The sequence below is a fragment of the Myiozetetes cayanensis genome, unplaced genomic scaffold (assembly GCF_022539395.1).
Source record: "Myiozetetes cayanensis isolate MyiCay16 unplaced genomic scaffold, myiCay2020 scf14, whole genome shotgun sequence".
NCBI lineage: Eukaryota > Metazoa > Chordata > Aves > Passeriformes > Tyrannidae > Myiozetetes > Myiozetetes cayanensis.
This window is the reverse complement of record NW_026087048.1, coordinates 2,211,519-2,228,525: the sequence shown is the minus strand read 5'-3', so window position 1 is coordinate 2,228,525 and position 17,007 is coordinate 2,211,519. Positions and strand designations below refer to the sequence as shown.

The 17,007-nt window shown below is 43.9% G+C and overlaps 1 protein-coding gene across 3 annotated transcripts in view; it reads left to right on the top strand.

Moving 5' to 3' along the window:
• Nucleotides 1-11,209, top strand: part of CIB2 (calcium and integrin binding family member 2) — a 28,376-nt gene extending 17,167 nt beyond the window's left edge. For all 3 annotated transcript variants that reach the window (XM_050309481.1, XM_050309483.1, XM_050309482.1), the window contains exons 4-6: nucleotides 4,848-4,995; nucleotides 5,079-5,274; nucleotides 10,345-11,209. In XM_050309481.1, the coding sequence (XP_050165438.1) occupies nucleotides 4,848-4,995; nucleotides 5,079-5,274; nucleotides 10,345-10,366 (366 nt within the window). In that variant the 3' untranslated portion in view covers nucleotides 10,367-11,209. The remainder of the gene's footprint in view (nucleotides 1-4,847; nucleotides 4,996-5,078; nucleotides 5,275-10,344) is intronic.
• Nucleotides 11,210-17,007: the final 5,798 nt, after the last annotated feature.

The window sequence follows — 17,007 nt, the reverse complement described above, 5'->3', positions numbered from 1 at the left end:
AACTTGGGTGGTAATGACACATTTCCTGAGAGAATTCCCTGTGTGAAGGGGATCACAATCCATCCTCTTGCACCACATCCTGGGAGCTTTTCAGGCCCTGCTTTAGGAGATGTCTCCAGGGTGATGGAACTTGTCTTGATGAAAAAGCAGGACAAGTTCAGTGTTTTATATATTTTATTTATATATTTATTTATATATTTATATTTATATATTTATTTATATATTTTATACAGGTGCTCTCCCAGCTCTCATAAGGCTGGGTAAGAACCGTAGAAATTCTTGCTCTCAAACCACTCTTTAGTTCAGGAATTGTGGCAGCTCAGAGAGAAAAGTGCTTTTAAGAGCTAGTGAGCTTGTTTCCAGGAAAATATCACTAAGGAGAGGCTGGATCTTATTCCATAACTCTTTCAGAGCTGTTAAAATGCCACTTAGGGGCTCAGTGATAAATTGGGACCCATCTTGGTCGTTTGTGATCACCTGTGCAGATGGAGGTGAGAGCAGGGAGGGTCTTTCCCCAGGGGTTCATTTCTGAAGCACTCTGGGTGCAATAACTTCTCATACACCAAGAAAAAAAACATCTCTGACCTCTGCAACTTGGCCCAGGCTGCCCAACACAAATCGTTACGGTGTTTGCTTTCTTTGGGAGATTTTCATCCAGGTGAAGCCAAAGCCAACATTTCAATCTTAAAATAGAAATAAATGAACGAAATGTCTATTGAATTCTAATACAATTAGTGCTAATTTCCCTGCACCTGGCTTTTTTCATATACACATTACATTTCTGGTTACTGGCAATGTTGAGCTCAATACCCCTGCAGGTTCTGACAAATGGATAGAATCAATAATGCACTTTTCTAAATTAGATTCTGCTACTGTAAAGAAAGATCTTTACCTCCTGCATTAAGGTTTCCAGCCAGGATTTTGGTGTTTCTTAAAAAAAAAGAAAAAAAATGCTGCTGGTCACTCCCTTTAATTGGCAATGAATTATTCACTAACTCCTGATTCTTAAAAGTTGAAAGTCGGGACAAGAAATAAATAAATAAAGAAGGGAGAGATACTTTAAGTGGATTAGTTCTACCATTACACTGAGGTTAACAGAGCTGCTCCACCCCATCAGTGGCGCTGCAGCCTCTGCTCTCGAACTCTGACAATCTTGGTCACACAACCTGTGGTAAATTTAAACCTGAGTTCACCTGGGCTGCTTCCAGACAAAATAAAAGTGGGAGGGGATTTAAAAGCGCTTTCAGTGAGTCTGCAGGTTCAAAGCTTGCCCTGAGGGAGCAGGTTGATGTTCTCCCCCAGCCCTGCTCCTCCAGCAGCCTTGCCTGCATCCTGGGAGGTGTTTGTGGTCACCATGGGGTGTTTTAATCCTCTCAGACCGCTCTTCTTGCTTCCCTGGAGGCCCTTTTTTAACTCTGTGCCCCCACTGGGATGTGCTGCAGGTGTCATAAGTGCAGCCTCCTGGCTGAGGGAAGCAGTTTTGGTCACAATTCCTCATCTTGCCATCGAGGTCTGTGATGTTGAAGCAGTTCTGTCTCCAACCCCAAGCTTTGGCTGTCAAGAGTCATTGCTGAACTGTCTCATGTTTCTGTGATGTGGTCTTTTTGTAAGACCCAAACATTTGAATTTAGCTGTGTTGGAGCCTTGGTTTCTGCAGGGGTTTCTTAAGCAGTTTTGATGATGTTAATGTAATCATATACACATAAAACCCACGTTATTGATTTTGAGGAAGAGGAAAATGAAGGTAAAAAACCCCAAGAAAGTTGCTTTTATCTGCTCCGGGGATAATTGGCTGTTGCTTGTGATGCTTCCTTTCCAAAGTCCCAGCCTTTCCTGTGGTAATGAACAATTTTGCCATTTTTACACTAATGTTTGTCTGGTAATGTCTCTATTTTTTTTTTTTTAATTATTTTTTTAGGAATAACTCCTGAAATTTGAGACAGGTTAGCTTTTGATCAGTTCTGAACAAGGCATCCAAAGGGATCCTGACTTCCAGTAGTCTGCCAAGCAGACTGATTTGTGCATTTAAATATATTAAATATATTCCCTGAAGTCAGTGGGGACTTTGGTCCAAACACAGAGGAGAAAATCATCATTGTCATTTAACGAGGCAACTTTCTAGTTTTAAAAGGATTCTTTATTTTGTTTGTTTTTAACAATTGGTGCTTAAGGGAAAGCAGTGTAGGAAGGAACAGGATCATTTTCCCCTTTCCCTTCCCCCCTGGCTTTTCCTTTAAAGATGATGGAACCCTAATCTGTGCTCTTTAGAGGGGAGGTAATGAAATTACAGAAAGGATGTGAAAAGTTATCTGGGAGGGTAAGCTAATACTTTCCATTGTGTAAGCCACAGATGCACTGCCCCAAGACACATCATCTGAGAAACTTAAGGGAAAGAAATCAATAGGAGGAAAGATTTTCTTCTTCATTTAGGTTTCAGAGATCCATTTGGCCAAGAGTTACTTAAGGAGCCTGCTTAGCCCATTTAATTCTTTCTTAATTCAGCTGTGTTTTCAAGATCTCTGAGGTGCCAAATGGAGGACTCATCTTCTGCACCTGCAAAATGTTTATTGGGTGAGTGAGAGCCTGCCTGGCATTTCTGATGTGCCAGGTTTGATGTTCCCAGCTGATAGGGAGATTTGCAGCCCTGGGCTCCCTGTTTGTTACCCAATGCTGCCTCTAAGATGTCACGTCACAACTGTTACACTTGGTTCTCCTCAGGTTTGTTCCAAAGGGAGTGATGTCGTATTTTAGAAATAAAAAATAATTATTGGCGTGTTCTGACACCTCTTCTGATAATATATATATAATATATATATAAAATATATCTTTGAAACCTCCCCTGGTGCAATTTGAGGCCATGTCCTCATGTCCTGCTGCTGGTTCCTGGGAGCAGAGCCCGACCCATCTCAGCTCCCCCCTCCTGGCAGGGAGTTGTAGAGATGATGAGGTCCCCTCTGAGCCTCCTCTTCTCCAGGCTGAGCCCCCCCAGCTCCCTCAGCCCCTCCTGCTGCTCCTTCCCAGCTCCATTCCCTTCCCTGCACACATTCCAGCCCCTCCATGTCTTTCTGGTAATGAGGAGCCCCAAACTGAACGTGGGATTCACATCCTGTCTCCGGGAATTCTGCTTGTGGTGTCTGTTCCTCAGCTCTCACCCACCCTGAGGGGACTGGCACACACATTTACCTGGTTTGTCAGTAGGTGAATATTGGCCTTTTAGCAAAATCATTTGGCTGGTTGGTGTATCCCATCGTTACCTGGAGACCTGCTGGAATCAGGTGTGCTCTGTGAGGATGTGAATGGCCACCAAAGCTGCTGACAAAAAGTATCTTCAAGTTCCAGCTGGGAAGGCCTCTGAAATCTGTTCTTAAAATTTTATCCAGCTCCCAGGTTCCCACTGTGATTTCAGCTGCACATCTTTGCCCCCAGCTCTTGTTGTGAGCTGCTGCACACCCTTTAACTGTTGCTGAATTTCACTGCAGAGGCAGCTGCACATTGGTAATAAGTGGCCCAGTTCTTGTAAGGTATTTTATGTTCCTTTAAGAGGAAGGATGCTACATAAATATAATATAAATCAATCTCTTCAGCAGCTCTGCTTTTTACCTGCTGCTTCCATCTCTGTCAGACTCCACAGCTGTGCTGAAAATGTGCCCTGTTGATGCATCTGTTCTGTGTGTGAATTATCAAGAGAGAATTCGAGTAAACTGAAAAATAAGATTTTTCTGGTCATTTGCCTCTGGTTTATGAAATTTCATTTAAAATAATTGGATGGTTTATGAACACCTGTTAGGTAATTAAACTTAGAGAAAAAAAGAGAAGTTAGATGGACTGAGCTTCTGAGCTTTCCCAGTCCTGCTTCTTTTAAAGCCAAACAAAATAATGCTGCATGCACATTAAGAATATGAAGCATGATGTGCCACCACTGAAGCTGTTTACATTTCTAGAAGATCAATATGTGGATTGGTGTCTTGGTTTCTGTAGATCTGTGGAGCAGCTTTGATCAGATTCAACTGAATGGAATTGATTTTATAGATACAGTTTTATAGATACAGCTACAGATTAATTGGGGGTTTCATAAAGCTGTGACAGAGATGTTGCTTTGATACTGTAAAAACATTTGGGTTGGACTATTTGGGAGTTTTAAAGCAGCTTTTCTTGTGCCTGCTCGTGTGTTTGTGGGTTTAGAACATTGTCTCACTCGTGGGTGCAGGGAAGGATCTCGGGATTGTCTCCTGTGGAGATTAAATTGCATTTCAATCCCTGGAGTTCAGTCAGTCCAGCCACAGGTTGGACATCCATGGTATCAGTGCAGATGAAAGGCTTTTCTACAAGATTCCACTGGGATGTGACTGCATCCTTAATGACTGATGGTTCTGCATAGCCAGGGGTGGGATGCAGGCACTGTTTTTCTGAAGTGGTTTCATAAACACTGTTTGTCAGGAAGACCCTGTTTGCTTCCTTGGCTTTCTCCCTTGGTCTCTGTCTCCATGCCCTCCTGCCAGCCCCTGTTCTCCTGTGCCAGCTGTCACCTCCTGCCCGTGTCAGTCTGACACCCTGGCAGGAGCCTCTTACCCGAAAATCACCTCAGGCTCTTGGCACCTTCCCTGTAACACTTAAAAAGCACTGGAGGAACCAGATGGGCACCAGTTTGGAGAGAAAGAACCTGGGCAAGAGGTACAATGGAGACACTTCCTGCAAAAGCATACAGATGTCAATTTTTGGATGCATTTTGGGAGGAAAAGTTGTCTTCAAAGAACCAACCATGGAACTGGGTATTCGTTATCAGGCAGTCTTTTGGCGGTTTTTTAATCTTTAAATACTAATATATAAATATATGGGTTTTTCCCCAGGAGAATCCCTTCAAAGAAAGGATTGTGTCATCTTTCTCAGAGGATGGAGAGGGCAGCCTCAGCTTCAACGACTTCGTGGACATGTTCTCCGTGCTCAGTGAAATGGCTCCCAGAGAGCTCAAAGCAATCTACGCCTTTAAGATCTACGGTACCGGCCGGGAGGGTGCTTGGGGGGTTGGGAGGGAACGATTGTGAGAGCTGTCGGTGACCTTTGGTTCTTTTCTGGTGCAGATTTTAACACAGATAACTTCATTTGTAAAGCAGACCTGGAGCAGACGCTGAATAAGCTGACGAGGGAGGAGCTGACGGCAGAGGAGATCACCCTGGTGTGTGAGAAGGTGATAGAAGAGGCTGACATGGATGGGGATGGCAAGCTGGGCTTTGCAGATTTTGAGAACATGATTTCCAAAGCACCAGACTTCCTCAGGTACTGTTTTAAGTCTCTTAAAACATACTTTCAGGTGGTTTTTTAGGATGTGTGGTGCAATGCAAGAAGTGTCAGATGTGAATATTTTACTGCAGAACTGTCTCGAGGATGACCTAACTCAGGTTATTTTTCTAAAGCACGTTCCTGTTCTCTGCTCACTTGGTGACTAAGAGCTCAGTGGCTTCTGTGTGGGTTCTTCAGGAAAATATTTGGATTATTCTAAGCTCAAATTCATATTTTTCTCAAGCCTATAGCGAGACTCCCTGCATAGAATTGTGTGTAAATATTGTCTACGTGTTACAAATATACATGGAAAAACATGGTCTTCTATGCTGAGCAGGTGAGAGCATCTTTAATGCCGATGTTTTTTTAAGAACTTTCAAGTGTCCTGCAGAACACAAAACAGTTTATTGCTTCCATAAATGAAATTTCTGAGGGGAGACATTAAAGCAAAGTGATCAGCAAAGCACTAGCACGTGATTGCCGTGAATCCTGAGGAACATCCGCTTCTTGAGAGGAGACACTGCATCAGGCATTCCCTGACTAATCAAGTGGTTTAACAGACTCCCTTTTAGAAACATTTAGAAATATTTCATGGTTGTGGTGAGGTGGGGCCCAGGAGGTGTTCTGCTGTTTGGTTTGCATACATTTCCAGCTAAGAGAAAGCGTTTTCTTCATTGTGCTGCTGGGGTCAGGTGGAGTTTCCTTTGTCAGTCCAAAGGCTGCTCTGCACCTACAGACCTGGTGGAGGAGCTGAAGGCAGAGCTGCAGAGTCAGCAGGAGCTGCAGGCTGAGGAGTCTCCTGTGCCATGACTGACTTCCCTGCTGTGTTGTGGAGCCTGGCAAACTGCTGACTGAGAATTCCAAGGTGAGGATGTTGTGCATCCTCAGCCATTTCCTGAGGAAGTGGCAGAGAGGAGCGTTTGCCGACGCAGCCCTGGGATGACTCAGAATTATTCTGCTTTCCCGAGTTTGGGATGTTGTGGGAAGATGAGGGAATGAGTGGAAAGAACTGAGTGCTGGGTATTGAACAGGGCAAGATGATGAGCAAGAAGAGGCCTTGTTGTAGATTAGGTAGGAGAAAGCAGAGTGCCAATAAAACCAAAGGACCAGGCTACCAAGGGTTGGAAGATTGAGCATCTGTTGCTCAGTTTAAACACAGGTCCTTGGATCTGTGTTCATGACACAGTGAACTCCATGTTTTCAATGTGTCTCCTGCGTGTTCAGGATGGTGCTGTGCATATTCAAGAGAAATCTTAACTTGCCTCTTCTTTCAGGCTCAGGAGATCAGCTGAGTCCCAGGATTCATCTGGGAAGTCCTCAGGCTGAAGAGCCCCTGATGACATAAAGGAGGGTTTCCTTCCAAATCCCAGCCAAAACACTGGCCAGGCAGTTTCCATGTGGACAGCAGCTTCTATTTGGATGGCAGTATAAAGAAAACAATCTCTTAGCTGGAAATATATGTAAAGAAAGTCTTTAGAATCCTCTCGAGATGCTGATGTTTCTCAGGGTACATCAACATGGTTTTTAACCTTTGGAGCTTTATTGCAAAATGAAAGTATAATAGAAAAGAATCTCAGAGCTGAGAAGGGAATGTGTAGGTTCTCTGATCTGGTTTCTGATCCATCCAGAATTAACAGCTCAGGAAAAGAAGGTGACAAAGTGACAAGGCCACTTTTATCCAAACCAATCTGTATGGAAGGCTTGATACCTCTGCCTTATTGTGGTTTACTGTTCACTTTGCCTATAAAAGTGGGGTTTTTTCCAGGATATTCTTAGTCATATTTTTCCTGTGTGCACTGCATCCCTGACTGACATATTTGTTAACGCTGAACCTCCTGATCTGAGGAGCTTACTCTCATTTTTAAAATGCTGTGTAAGTGTTGCATTCTGAGCGAGACAGGGATTTTGGGATGGGGTTCACTGAGGTTTAATGTTATACCCAGGTGTGATGGGACCTCTCTGGCAGTAGCCAGTGTGTGACAGAGTGTGTGACAGGGGACAAGAGGGCAATTCCTGCAGCTGCTCTCTCCCCACAGAACCCAGGTCCCGTTCTTTGGGTTCAGTTGGACACGTGGCCTGTTCATTTAACGAGACGCTGCTTTCTCACCCCGTTGTGAATTAATCCCCAGCTCTCTTCCTGGCTTCTCATTTTCCCTTCTCCTCGGTCTCCAGCTGGAATGGCATTTGCAGGGCTGGCCATGGGCTGTGTGCAGCTTCACTGGGTAATCTAATACAGAGCAGGCAAAGCTCAGGAAGTGGCTTAACACAGATCACCAGCCCTGCTATGCCAGGGGTGACCTTACCCTGCACAGCTCCTCAGGATTGCAGCAAGAAATAAAAACGTGTTTTCACCTAAAATCGTCCCTTCTGAAACCCGTGGGACAAACCCCAACCCATCAATGCCCAGGGACAGTCATGGCTTCATTTGCTTCTGCTCATCTCCACTTCTCGTGCCCAGCTGAATGCACTCCAGAATTCCAATCCCAGGAAGCCCAAGAGCCTGCTGATTTATGCTTTCAGCTGCTCAGCTGTGAAAATGGAACACGTGGGAAGCAAAGCAGCAGCAGCCACGCTGCAGATGATTGCCAGGGAGCAGTTGGAGTGCTGGGAACCTCAGGTTTCAGGCATTTTGCTGTGAAGAGATGGGCAATCAATATTTATGGATACCTGATCCCAGAATACCAGGCTGGCACCTGGTAGAGGATCCTGTTGGAAATGCTGAACAGCTTAACGAAGCCTCGGGTGATTTTTAGTTGTAGTAAAGGGATTTCTTATTCTGTTCTTTGCCTTTTTACCCTACCAAAAGCCACTTCTTCCCATCAAAAAAAGGAGGAAATGTAGGATTCAAGGCAGTTTTGTCCCCAGCTCAGCCATTGCCTGAGCAGGTGATTTGTGCTGCTGTGTGGGACCAGTGCTTGCCTGGCTGCTGACAAACACTGAGGACTTCTGTAATAGGAACTGTAAATTCTCATCATCCTTAACATGAGATCTGAAGTTCCTGGGAAGGAATATCCTCTTTGCTCTTTGCAGGCCAGATTCTCCTGTCAATGTGCACTGAGTTTTGAAGCCCTTTTTTTACACAGCTCAGGGTGTTGGTGTTTTTCAGGCTGTCCTGTTCTCACACCCAGTGAGCTGAAGTTCATCCATCCCCTGTACACTGACTGATTTTCCTTTCTCAGACCTTTACCTGTGACCCTGTGTGGGTTTAACCTCCCCCAACAGCCTTTGTGCTGCTGCCAGGTAAATGAAGATGCAATAAAGTTGCTTGATTTGTGCTGCTGTGGCTGAGGAAACACTGGCAGACTGGAAGCAAACCCTGACCAGGAGGGCAGATCTCTGTGTTTGGCTGCTCCCAGCAGCCTGACTGAGCTGTAAATGGCAATGACACTTGCAGGTTCAGAAAATTGGAGCCCAGGAGTTTTATTTCACTCAGAATTGTTACCATTAAGAAGCTGCTGGTCGTTTAATGGAAGTGTGAGCAGTGTTCTGTTCTACAAGGCTGGGTACGTTTTCCACAGGAAATTGTTTTATAAATCATCCTGGAAGGTTCAGCCTATTGGAGTGCCTGAGGGTGAAAGTGCTGTGACAATAGGAAATGGAGTTGGGGAGGAATATGGCATCAGGAATACCTGGGAGCTGCCAGAACCAGGCAGAGAAACAACAGATTGAACAGCATGATGGCACTGGAAATGCAGCATTTCTGGAACCTTTGGGGCCTCTACCCAAACAGCAGAGGTTGTGACTCCAGTCCTACCTAAAGCTCTCCTGTAGGGAATGTGCATCTCCCAGGATTGTCCCAACATGCAGATTAATTTGTTCTCAAGGACTCAAAGTGGAGCTCGTGACAAACTGGCACGAGATGCTCAGCAAAGAAACGGGGAAGGGAATAACTCCAGTCAGTATTTTTCAAAGAGCATTTTGGCTGCTCCTGAGTAAAAAGCTGACTCTTCAAAGGCCAAAATGACACTCTGATAAAAATAGGATTTTTTCCAAGAAATAGATTTCCAGTGAGTTGGATTTGGAGGGAGTTTTTTCAAGGAGTCAGGCCCAAAATGTCTTCACCTGCAACACTATGGATTTTGTAGTTTCTAGATATTGCCTACGTGGGAGTTACATTTTTAGGAGTTTGGATTAATATGGAGCTGTGAAAAAATGTTTATAATTCCTCTTTTTTAAAAAAAAAACAACCCTTAGTTGTGGTAAGCTCTCTGCATCACTCTCTGCGTTCTGTCCCAGTCCTTAGGCTGCTGTGCCAGGCTGTGCCCAGCACATCCATCACCCAGACTGAATCAGTCCCTAGTTCTGAGGGACCATGGGGAGTGTCAGGTGTTATCTCCTCCAAATCCGTGCCACAACCTTCCTTGAGTGAACTCCTGATCCAAAGCTGATTGCTGCAGTTCAAACAGTCTGGTAAAACAAAACCCCCAAACTGTACACCCAGAACTTTTCAACCTCCCCAATACCCCAAACCTCGAAGGTTTCCCTTGAGAGTGGGCAGCAGAATTATAGAATTTACACACAGAAATACACAATGATCCCTTCTGATTTCAGCCAGTCAGGAAAGAAACCCACAGTTTATGCTGCCACGACACCGAGCAGAGGTTGCTGCCTGGAGACACCGAGGTTTTTGGCACATCCTCCTGAAACTGTGTCTCCCTGGCCTGCTGAGATGTCAGGAGCTCTGCTGGGAGCTGATGGCAGTGCAAAGATGTGCTGCTTGCCTGTGTCACGGTGCAAACAGAAAGGAGATGACAACCAGCATCTCTTCATCCCAACAAGAGAAACAACAACTTCACCTGCCTAATTTGTCTCGTTTGGGAAAACCCAAATGCTGTTCCAAAGCAAAAGTACCACTGGGAAACATTTAGCTCTGCTCTGTATCCAGTAAATAGGTCGATTTACCCTTGATTTCATGCAGGGCTGAGTGAACATTTTCAGAAGATGGTATGTTCTCCCTTAATGTTTAAATCTTCTCAGGGTGTGAAAGAAAAGACTGTACTCCAAGAAGACGACTGTGCAGAGTGACAAACATGTTGAAATCTCTTCATTTTTCCCCTTCTTTTGCAGCACTTTCCACATCAGGATCTGAAGATGTTGCTGAGAGCCGGTGGTATCAGAAATGACTTTGCCAGCCCAGCCTTCCTGAATCTCAGGCACTCCAGGGGCTTTTGTCCTCTCCTGAGGGCTTCTCTGAACTCAGCAGGAAGTCCTGAGGGAATTCTGATCCACAAGGAGACACAAACATCACTACAGGATCTTTGGAACAGTCACATTTTTATCTCCACTGCTGGCCAAGCACTCTGGCAAAGATGGTTGGTGGTTGGGTCGTGCTTTTTTTGGTTTCTTCCCCCCCACACACACCCCCTTTTTTTAAACAGTGAGAACCAGAATATTATTAAAGGTATTTCCACATAGTTTTTATATTTATGAATATTTAATACTGCTCTTAAAAGTGCAAAAAAAACCAAAACGAAAGAATGAGAGAAAGGTTAGCTCTGGTGTGTTTTCCAAGAGGATTTGGAAGGGCCTTAACCAACGAGATGCCTCTATCACTGTGTGGTGACTGTCCTTCCTCTGCTGGGCTCCTGCATTTCACTCCTCCTGTGGGCTGCTGATGCTGAGAGGATGAACGTGGTCACCTGGGACTCGGGAACAAGTTGAAGAAGCACAGAACTCCTCCCAAGGACACGAAAAGACCTTTTCTTTCTAAACCAGCTATGCAATCTTTCCCATAAAGTGCATGAATGCAGCTCTGTATTCCTCTCCCCCCTCCAGATCTTTCTTTTTTTCCCCCACTTCCAGTATTGTTTAGGTACTGGGGCCTGAAGACAATCAGATGTGTGTGAATTCCTGTTCTAACAGTCAATGGAAGGGCTCTGTCACTTCACATGGCTTCTGTATCAAAGTCATCTCCATTAAAACCTTTGAGTCATCCCGTTGTGCTTGGGGGATTTTTGAGGCCGAGCACACTCTGATTTGTTTGCTGATCGTTATTGCAATTGCTGTGAAGTGAAATCTTTCAGATGTGTTACTCTTACTGCAAAAGTTGCTGGGGAAATGGACCTTTTTTTATCATTTCTGTAGGGATGGTGATGCTTATCTACCTCAGGAACTCTTCTGTGTGGTGAGCTTGCAGGGTGTGGGTGTTCATGGTTACACACTGTGCAAAAAGAAGGAGTATTTATCTAGGGGAGTGGTTGTACATTAAAGGTGTCAATGGAAAGTTGGGATATTCATATATTGCCTCAGGTAGCCCTGTGGAAATGAAACTTGTATGTTAGCAATAACATTTATTTTAAAAATATTTTTAGACTGATCATATTCAGTGATGTTTTCAGCATTTTAATGCTTCCTCCTACCAGTTTCTGTGTAGATAAAGGAATTAAAACCTGAAATCCCTTACCTAAGTTAAAATGAACATAAATAAGTCCTGATATTCAGTTCTAATTTGAGTTAGAAGATATTCAGGCCTCGGTGTTTTTCATTTTGAGCTGATTAAATTAGATGTTTTGCTTGATTCAAACTGCTTGCATGACATTGGCCTTAAGAGGGATGATGTTAAAATTACCTCCTATTTATTGAACTATCAGCCTAGTTTTATTATTATTATTATTATTATTATTATTATTATTATTAATATTATTTCTTTCAAGACCCACATTTCATGTTGAAAGCCCTGTGAGGTGTGTTTTTCTGTCATGATGAGGATGCATTGTAAAACACCAGCTTGCAAGCTCCTGGAGCAGATTATTCAGCCCAGAAGGAGCTGGTGCTGATGACACAGGTCACTTCCCTCTGGCATCGACGTTCTCCTCCTACGTCTTAAGACTTTATAAATTCCTTTTTTCCTGCCAACTGTGTGTCATTCCATGGCTGGGTCATCCTCCCCTCTTAAAGGGAGACCTCAATGGCCTTGGAATGTGCTCAGGGTTTCCCTGAGCTGAGTGTCACTTGAAGAGACCCCTGAGTTTGCAGCCAGATGTGTGACCTCAGAGTCACCCAGTTGAGCTGGGAAACAAAGGGGGAAAGGAATCAGGAACGTTCCTAACTCCCTTTGGGGTTATTTTTTTTAAATTTTTGTTCATCTCCCGTGACAAAAACCGGAGCAACATCGTGTGTTCCTGGAGTCTGAGAGATCCAAACGGTAAATCCTTGCCGAGGGGGACAGCACTGCCTGCTGGTGGGTGAGTTGTCACCGCACCTGGTGGCGAACGGAGGGCACGGATTTCTAAAGCAGCTTCGTGTTTGCACTTTCTTAATTGCCTTAGGACCGAAACTTTTCTTCCAGCGAGCGTTGAGCGAGTGGGAGAGCAGCGTGAGGAATTCAAATACAAATGTAGCGCTGTTAGGGGGTTTTTGCAATAGCAGTGTTGGCAGAATCCAACAGATTCGCCAGCAGGGCTTTATCCAACCAGCCTTGCTCACTCAAAAAGGACTGTCAGGCCATTCAGGAAAGAAATTAAAGAAATTAAAGACCATTTAGATTTCAAACACTTTGGGATTTGGTCTATGAGCAAGAGGACATACATTTTGTAGTGGAAAAAAAAAAAAAGGTTTTAAGTATGAATGGACATTTCTAGATTTGCCTTCAAAAATGGGCAAAGAAAAAGGAAAGGCTTTACCTAAAGCCTGGCTTAGCTAAGTGTGTGTGTGTGTGTGTGTGTGTGTGTTATCTCTTGTTTTTATACACTCAGAGCATCCTGGGGACCAAAAGGAGCTCGTGGAGGTGAATAAAACAGCGTCCCAAAGTAAGTAATAATCGAGTTCTTTTAGCTGATCGTGATTTTAAGGAAGTCCTGCAGGTCAGGATTTGTAACAGCCTGCAGGTCAGAATCTGCTCTGCATCACTTCCATATTAATCTCCAGTAACTCTGCTGACTTCAGTGGAATGAACCCATGTCTGTAATTGGATCTGTGTTGGGGAAAGTAGCTGGGTTTTTGCTGCAGTTCTTTGTGGCCTCTCATGCCCTTTTGATGTCATCTTAAAATGCTGAATGCTCTTTTTTTAGCCAGTAACCACAAGCTCCTCTTTGCCAACAGGCTCAGCCTTGGAATCTCTTGCAGTGGAAGAGGAACAGCCTCCTCTCCTTTTTTTCCCCAGGGCTAATTTTTATCTCCTTGTCCATGTTAGAGGCACTTGTGATGAAACCTCACAAGGTGGCACCACAACTTCATTTAACTGTTTAAATTTCCCTGCAGCGCAGGATAGGGTGTAGAATCTGTGATGCCCGAACAAAGAGATGAAGGCTGGGGTTAATTACTGATTTTAAGACTGGGCATTGTGACACAGAACGTTTTGTGTGTCTCAACAGCATATTAATAAAAAAATGTTTTATTAAAGTCTCTGAAAATTGAAATGCACTTCAAAAAAAATTAAAGAGGGACTTTCTTGTTGAGACTATAAAACCTCATATTCTAGATACTTGAACAGGTTAAGATGATATTCTGAAATAGCAGAATATGAAGTAAGATAGAGACAGAGTTTTTGTCGTGGAATGAGAAATATTCCCGCTCAGGATCCACAGTAAATCAGTTTGGGCTGAAATCAGATAGGACTAAAAAGAGTTTACAGTGTTATTGCCCAGTACACCTCGGCTGGGCCAGACAGTGGGCTGAAATTTGATGAGGAAGACATTAAGGGTAATAAAATTATAATTGTTCATGCCCTTATTGAGATGTGGGTGTGGGACAGAAGGCCAGGACACAGGAACAGGAGTTCTCCCTGTCTCTCTGTGTCTCTTTGCACTTTGGGTGTCTCGGTGACACCGAGTGACTCTCACCTTCTGTGCTGGGGAAAAGGCACAGACTGCTCCTGGCACAACTCAAAGAGCCTCAGCACTGCACATGGAAGTGCCTTTATCCCACTGGAGGTTCTGCCACTCTAATCTGCAGGGGACATTTCCCAATCTGAACTCGGAATGACGCTCCTTTGTGTTCCCCTGGCCTTAATTCCAGGAGCAGGGACCGGCCAGGCGTGGCTTTGCTGTTGCACTGGAGTCTCCTCCTCCCCTCTGGTGTTTCCCAGCTGAGATCTGCCCAGATCCAAGCGTTTGTGATGGATGAAAAGTCTGGGTTTTAGACACCAAAAGCATTTACTGTGTTATTCACAAGGAGAGAGAATTCTTTTTCATTACTTTTCTTCCTCGAGCTGCTGAAGGGAGGAGCCAACCCAACCAGGAGGATATTCATGTTTGTGAATAGCAGAGGAGGGGGGAAACAAAAAAAAAATCTGGATTTTCAGCCGCTAAAACTTGAATCCATCGAGACACAGTTTTCTGTCCATATATTTTTCCTCTCCTGGAGTGCAGCTGCATAGTTTGTCCATGCAAATAAAGTGTAAATTGCTTGTGAAAGAGAGACAGAAATAGAAGAGCTTGACTCCATCAGAAATGTCGGGAGTTTTACTCCAGTTAAAACGGCTGGATTTCATTCAAATGAGGGAACGTTCAGCTTTGGATTTCACAACAAAATCAGTAGATACAAGTGAAGGGAAGGGGTGAGTTTTGAGGACATTTACAGCTTGCACCTCTTTTTGCCCAGGTTTGGAGTAAGGATGGAAAGGAAGACTTCCCAGTGATGCAGCTCGGAATGCCCGTGATTCCCTGTGCAGTGGGACTGTTTTTGTGGTAAATCCCCCCTGCTGTGTGGCCATGCACACCCAGCACCCCTCAGCTCTCCAGCCCTGCATCAACAACCCCATCCTGCCCGTGCAGATTGAGGCCACGTGTGCCTGGAAATGCAGGGCAGAGTGGTTTAACCCTGCTGAAGAGCCTGGTGGGCACCGGTCCAGCCTCCCCCCCTCCCTTTTTGAGTGTAACTTTTCTGCAGTGCAATCAGTGCATGTGGCAGCCTGCCAGGAGCTCATTGCTCAGGGCTGAGTCACAGCTCTGGCAATTTATTATTATTTTTTTAAAGCTTATTTTAATTTTTTTTTCTTTGTGCACATATAAGACATAAAATTCTGCATACAAAAACATACAGATTCAGAGAGAATTCCCTCCAGGAGGAGTTTGACACTGAAAGACTGGTTTTTTTCTTTTTTTTTTCCCTCTGCCTAAACAAAGGGGTTAATTGGTGTGCATAAATTAAAAAAATTTAATTCAGGGAGGCTTTTCATGTGCTTTAAATTTTTCATCTCTTTCATAGCTATTCTAGTGGCTGCTGTTCTTCTAATGATATAACCAAATATGAGAAGGAAATACAGATAAAATTCCCTGCTGTGATTTCACACATCCTCATCCTCACAGTGGCATTAGAATTTACAGTTTCACAAGTTCCTCTCACCACATTTCTTCAAATTTGGGCTTTCTGCAGAATTTGCTTGCAGATATTCCTGGTGGAATGACTTAATCCCACGTGAGTGATTCTCAGTGTTTTTTCCATTTCCACTTTTCCCCTCTAACTGGAAAAGCAGAGGGGATGTTTGGTGTCCAGAGGAGTTTGTGTGCTTTTTGAGGTCTTTTCATTCCAAGAAATCCACTGAGTTCAGCAGTGGGTTATTCATGCATTAAGCTCAGCCTGATTTGCTTAGAGGAGGGTTTTTAAACTCACTCTGATAATTCCTTAGAACCCAAATATCCCTGGGGGCCTGACCTCCCCAACAGGAACATCCTCCTCACTTCAGTGACAGGATTCACATCAGGTCCCTAAATAATATTTGGCTTTATTGCAACATCAACAAGAAATCAAAACTTGCAGATGATAAATTATTCCATTTCCGAAGAAATTCTACTCAGCAGGCACTGTGAGAGGTGGGAAAACAGATTTACACAAGTATTTTTACTGTCTCATTCTTCACGAGACTCCGTGGAAAAATGGAAGAAAACATTCCAGCTTCATCTGACAGATGAACGATGAAGGGGAATTACAGACTGAGCCAAAACCAAATCCTGCCTTACTAAAATGAGACTGAGAGGGTTGTGAGTCCCTTGAGGGAACCCAGGAAGCTTCACTGGAGTTTTGAAGCCTTCAAAAACCTCCTGGCTCTCCCTGCCCTGTTTACCTTAAGATATAATCAGGTGGAATTATTTCATGGGTGGTTGATTTAATCTACAAATGTGATTCTACCTGGCTGCCTTTTCTTCTTCTTTTTATCATCTTCTTTTATCTTTCACCAAAGGAGAGAGTCAAGGTCACTCCCCTGGTCATCTCCTGATTTATTCTGCCCCAGGCAGGACCTTCAGTCACCACCTGAGGCAGCCAATTTCTCCACTCTGCTTTAGAGAGTAAATTTAGAAATTTATTAGAGGGGCAGGAGGAAAAGACAATCGTGGCAATAATTTTAAATCAAGATTCATAGGTGATTTCTTTTTTGTGAATGGGATCTAATAGCATCCTTTTTTTTTTTAAATGTTTCTACTGTAGTAGTGTTGCTGGCTGCCTGGTTTTTTTCTTTTCCTTTTATTTTTTTTTTTCAATTCATGAAATAATTTATATCTCTTTTTGAAATGATTTTTTGTTCGCTCACAATAGAGGTTTTGGAGGTGGCAGCTTTGATTTAGGGTTTCCCAAGGTTCACAGGAAGGTATGAGGTATTTTGGTCAGAATTTGGGATAGATTCTTACAGAGGATGAGCCCAAACTGCTGTTTTTTGGACAGGTGGGAGTTGCAGAGGATTTTATATAAAAGGCTGCATTTTGTCCATTCCTGGATAAGGAATGTTTAGTTTGTATCCAGAACCTTCCAAAAAGCACAGGAGAGTCTGGACTCTGAGAAAGAGCCTTTTCTTGG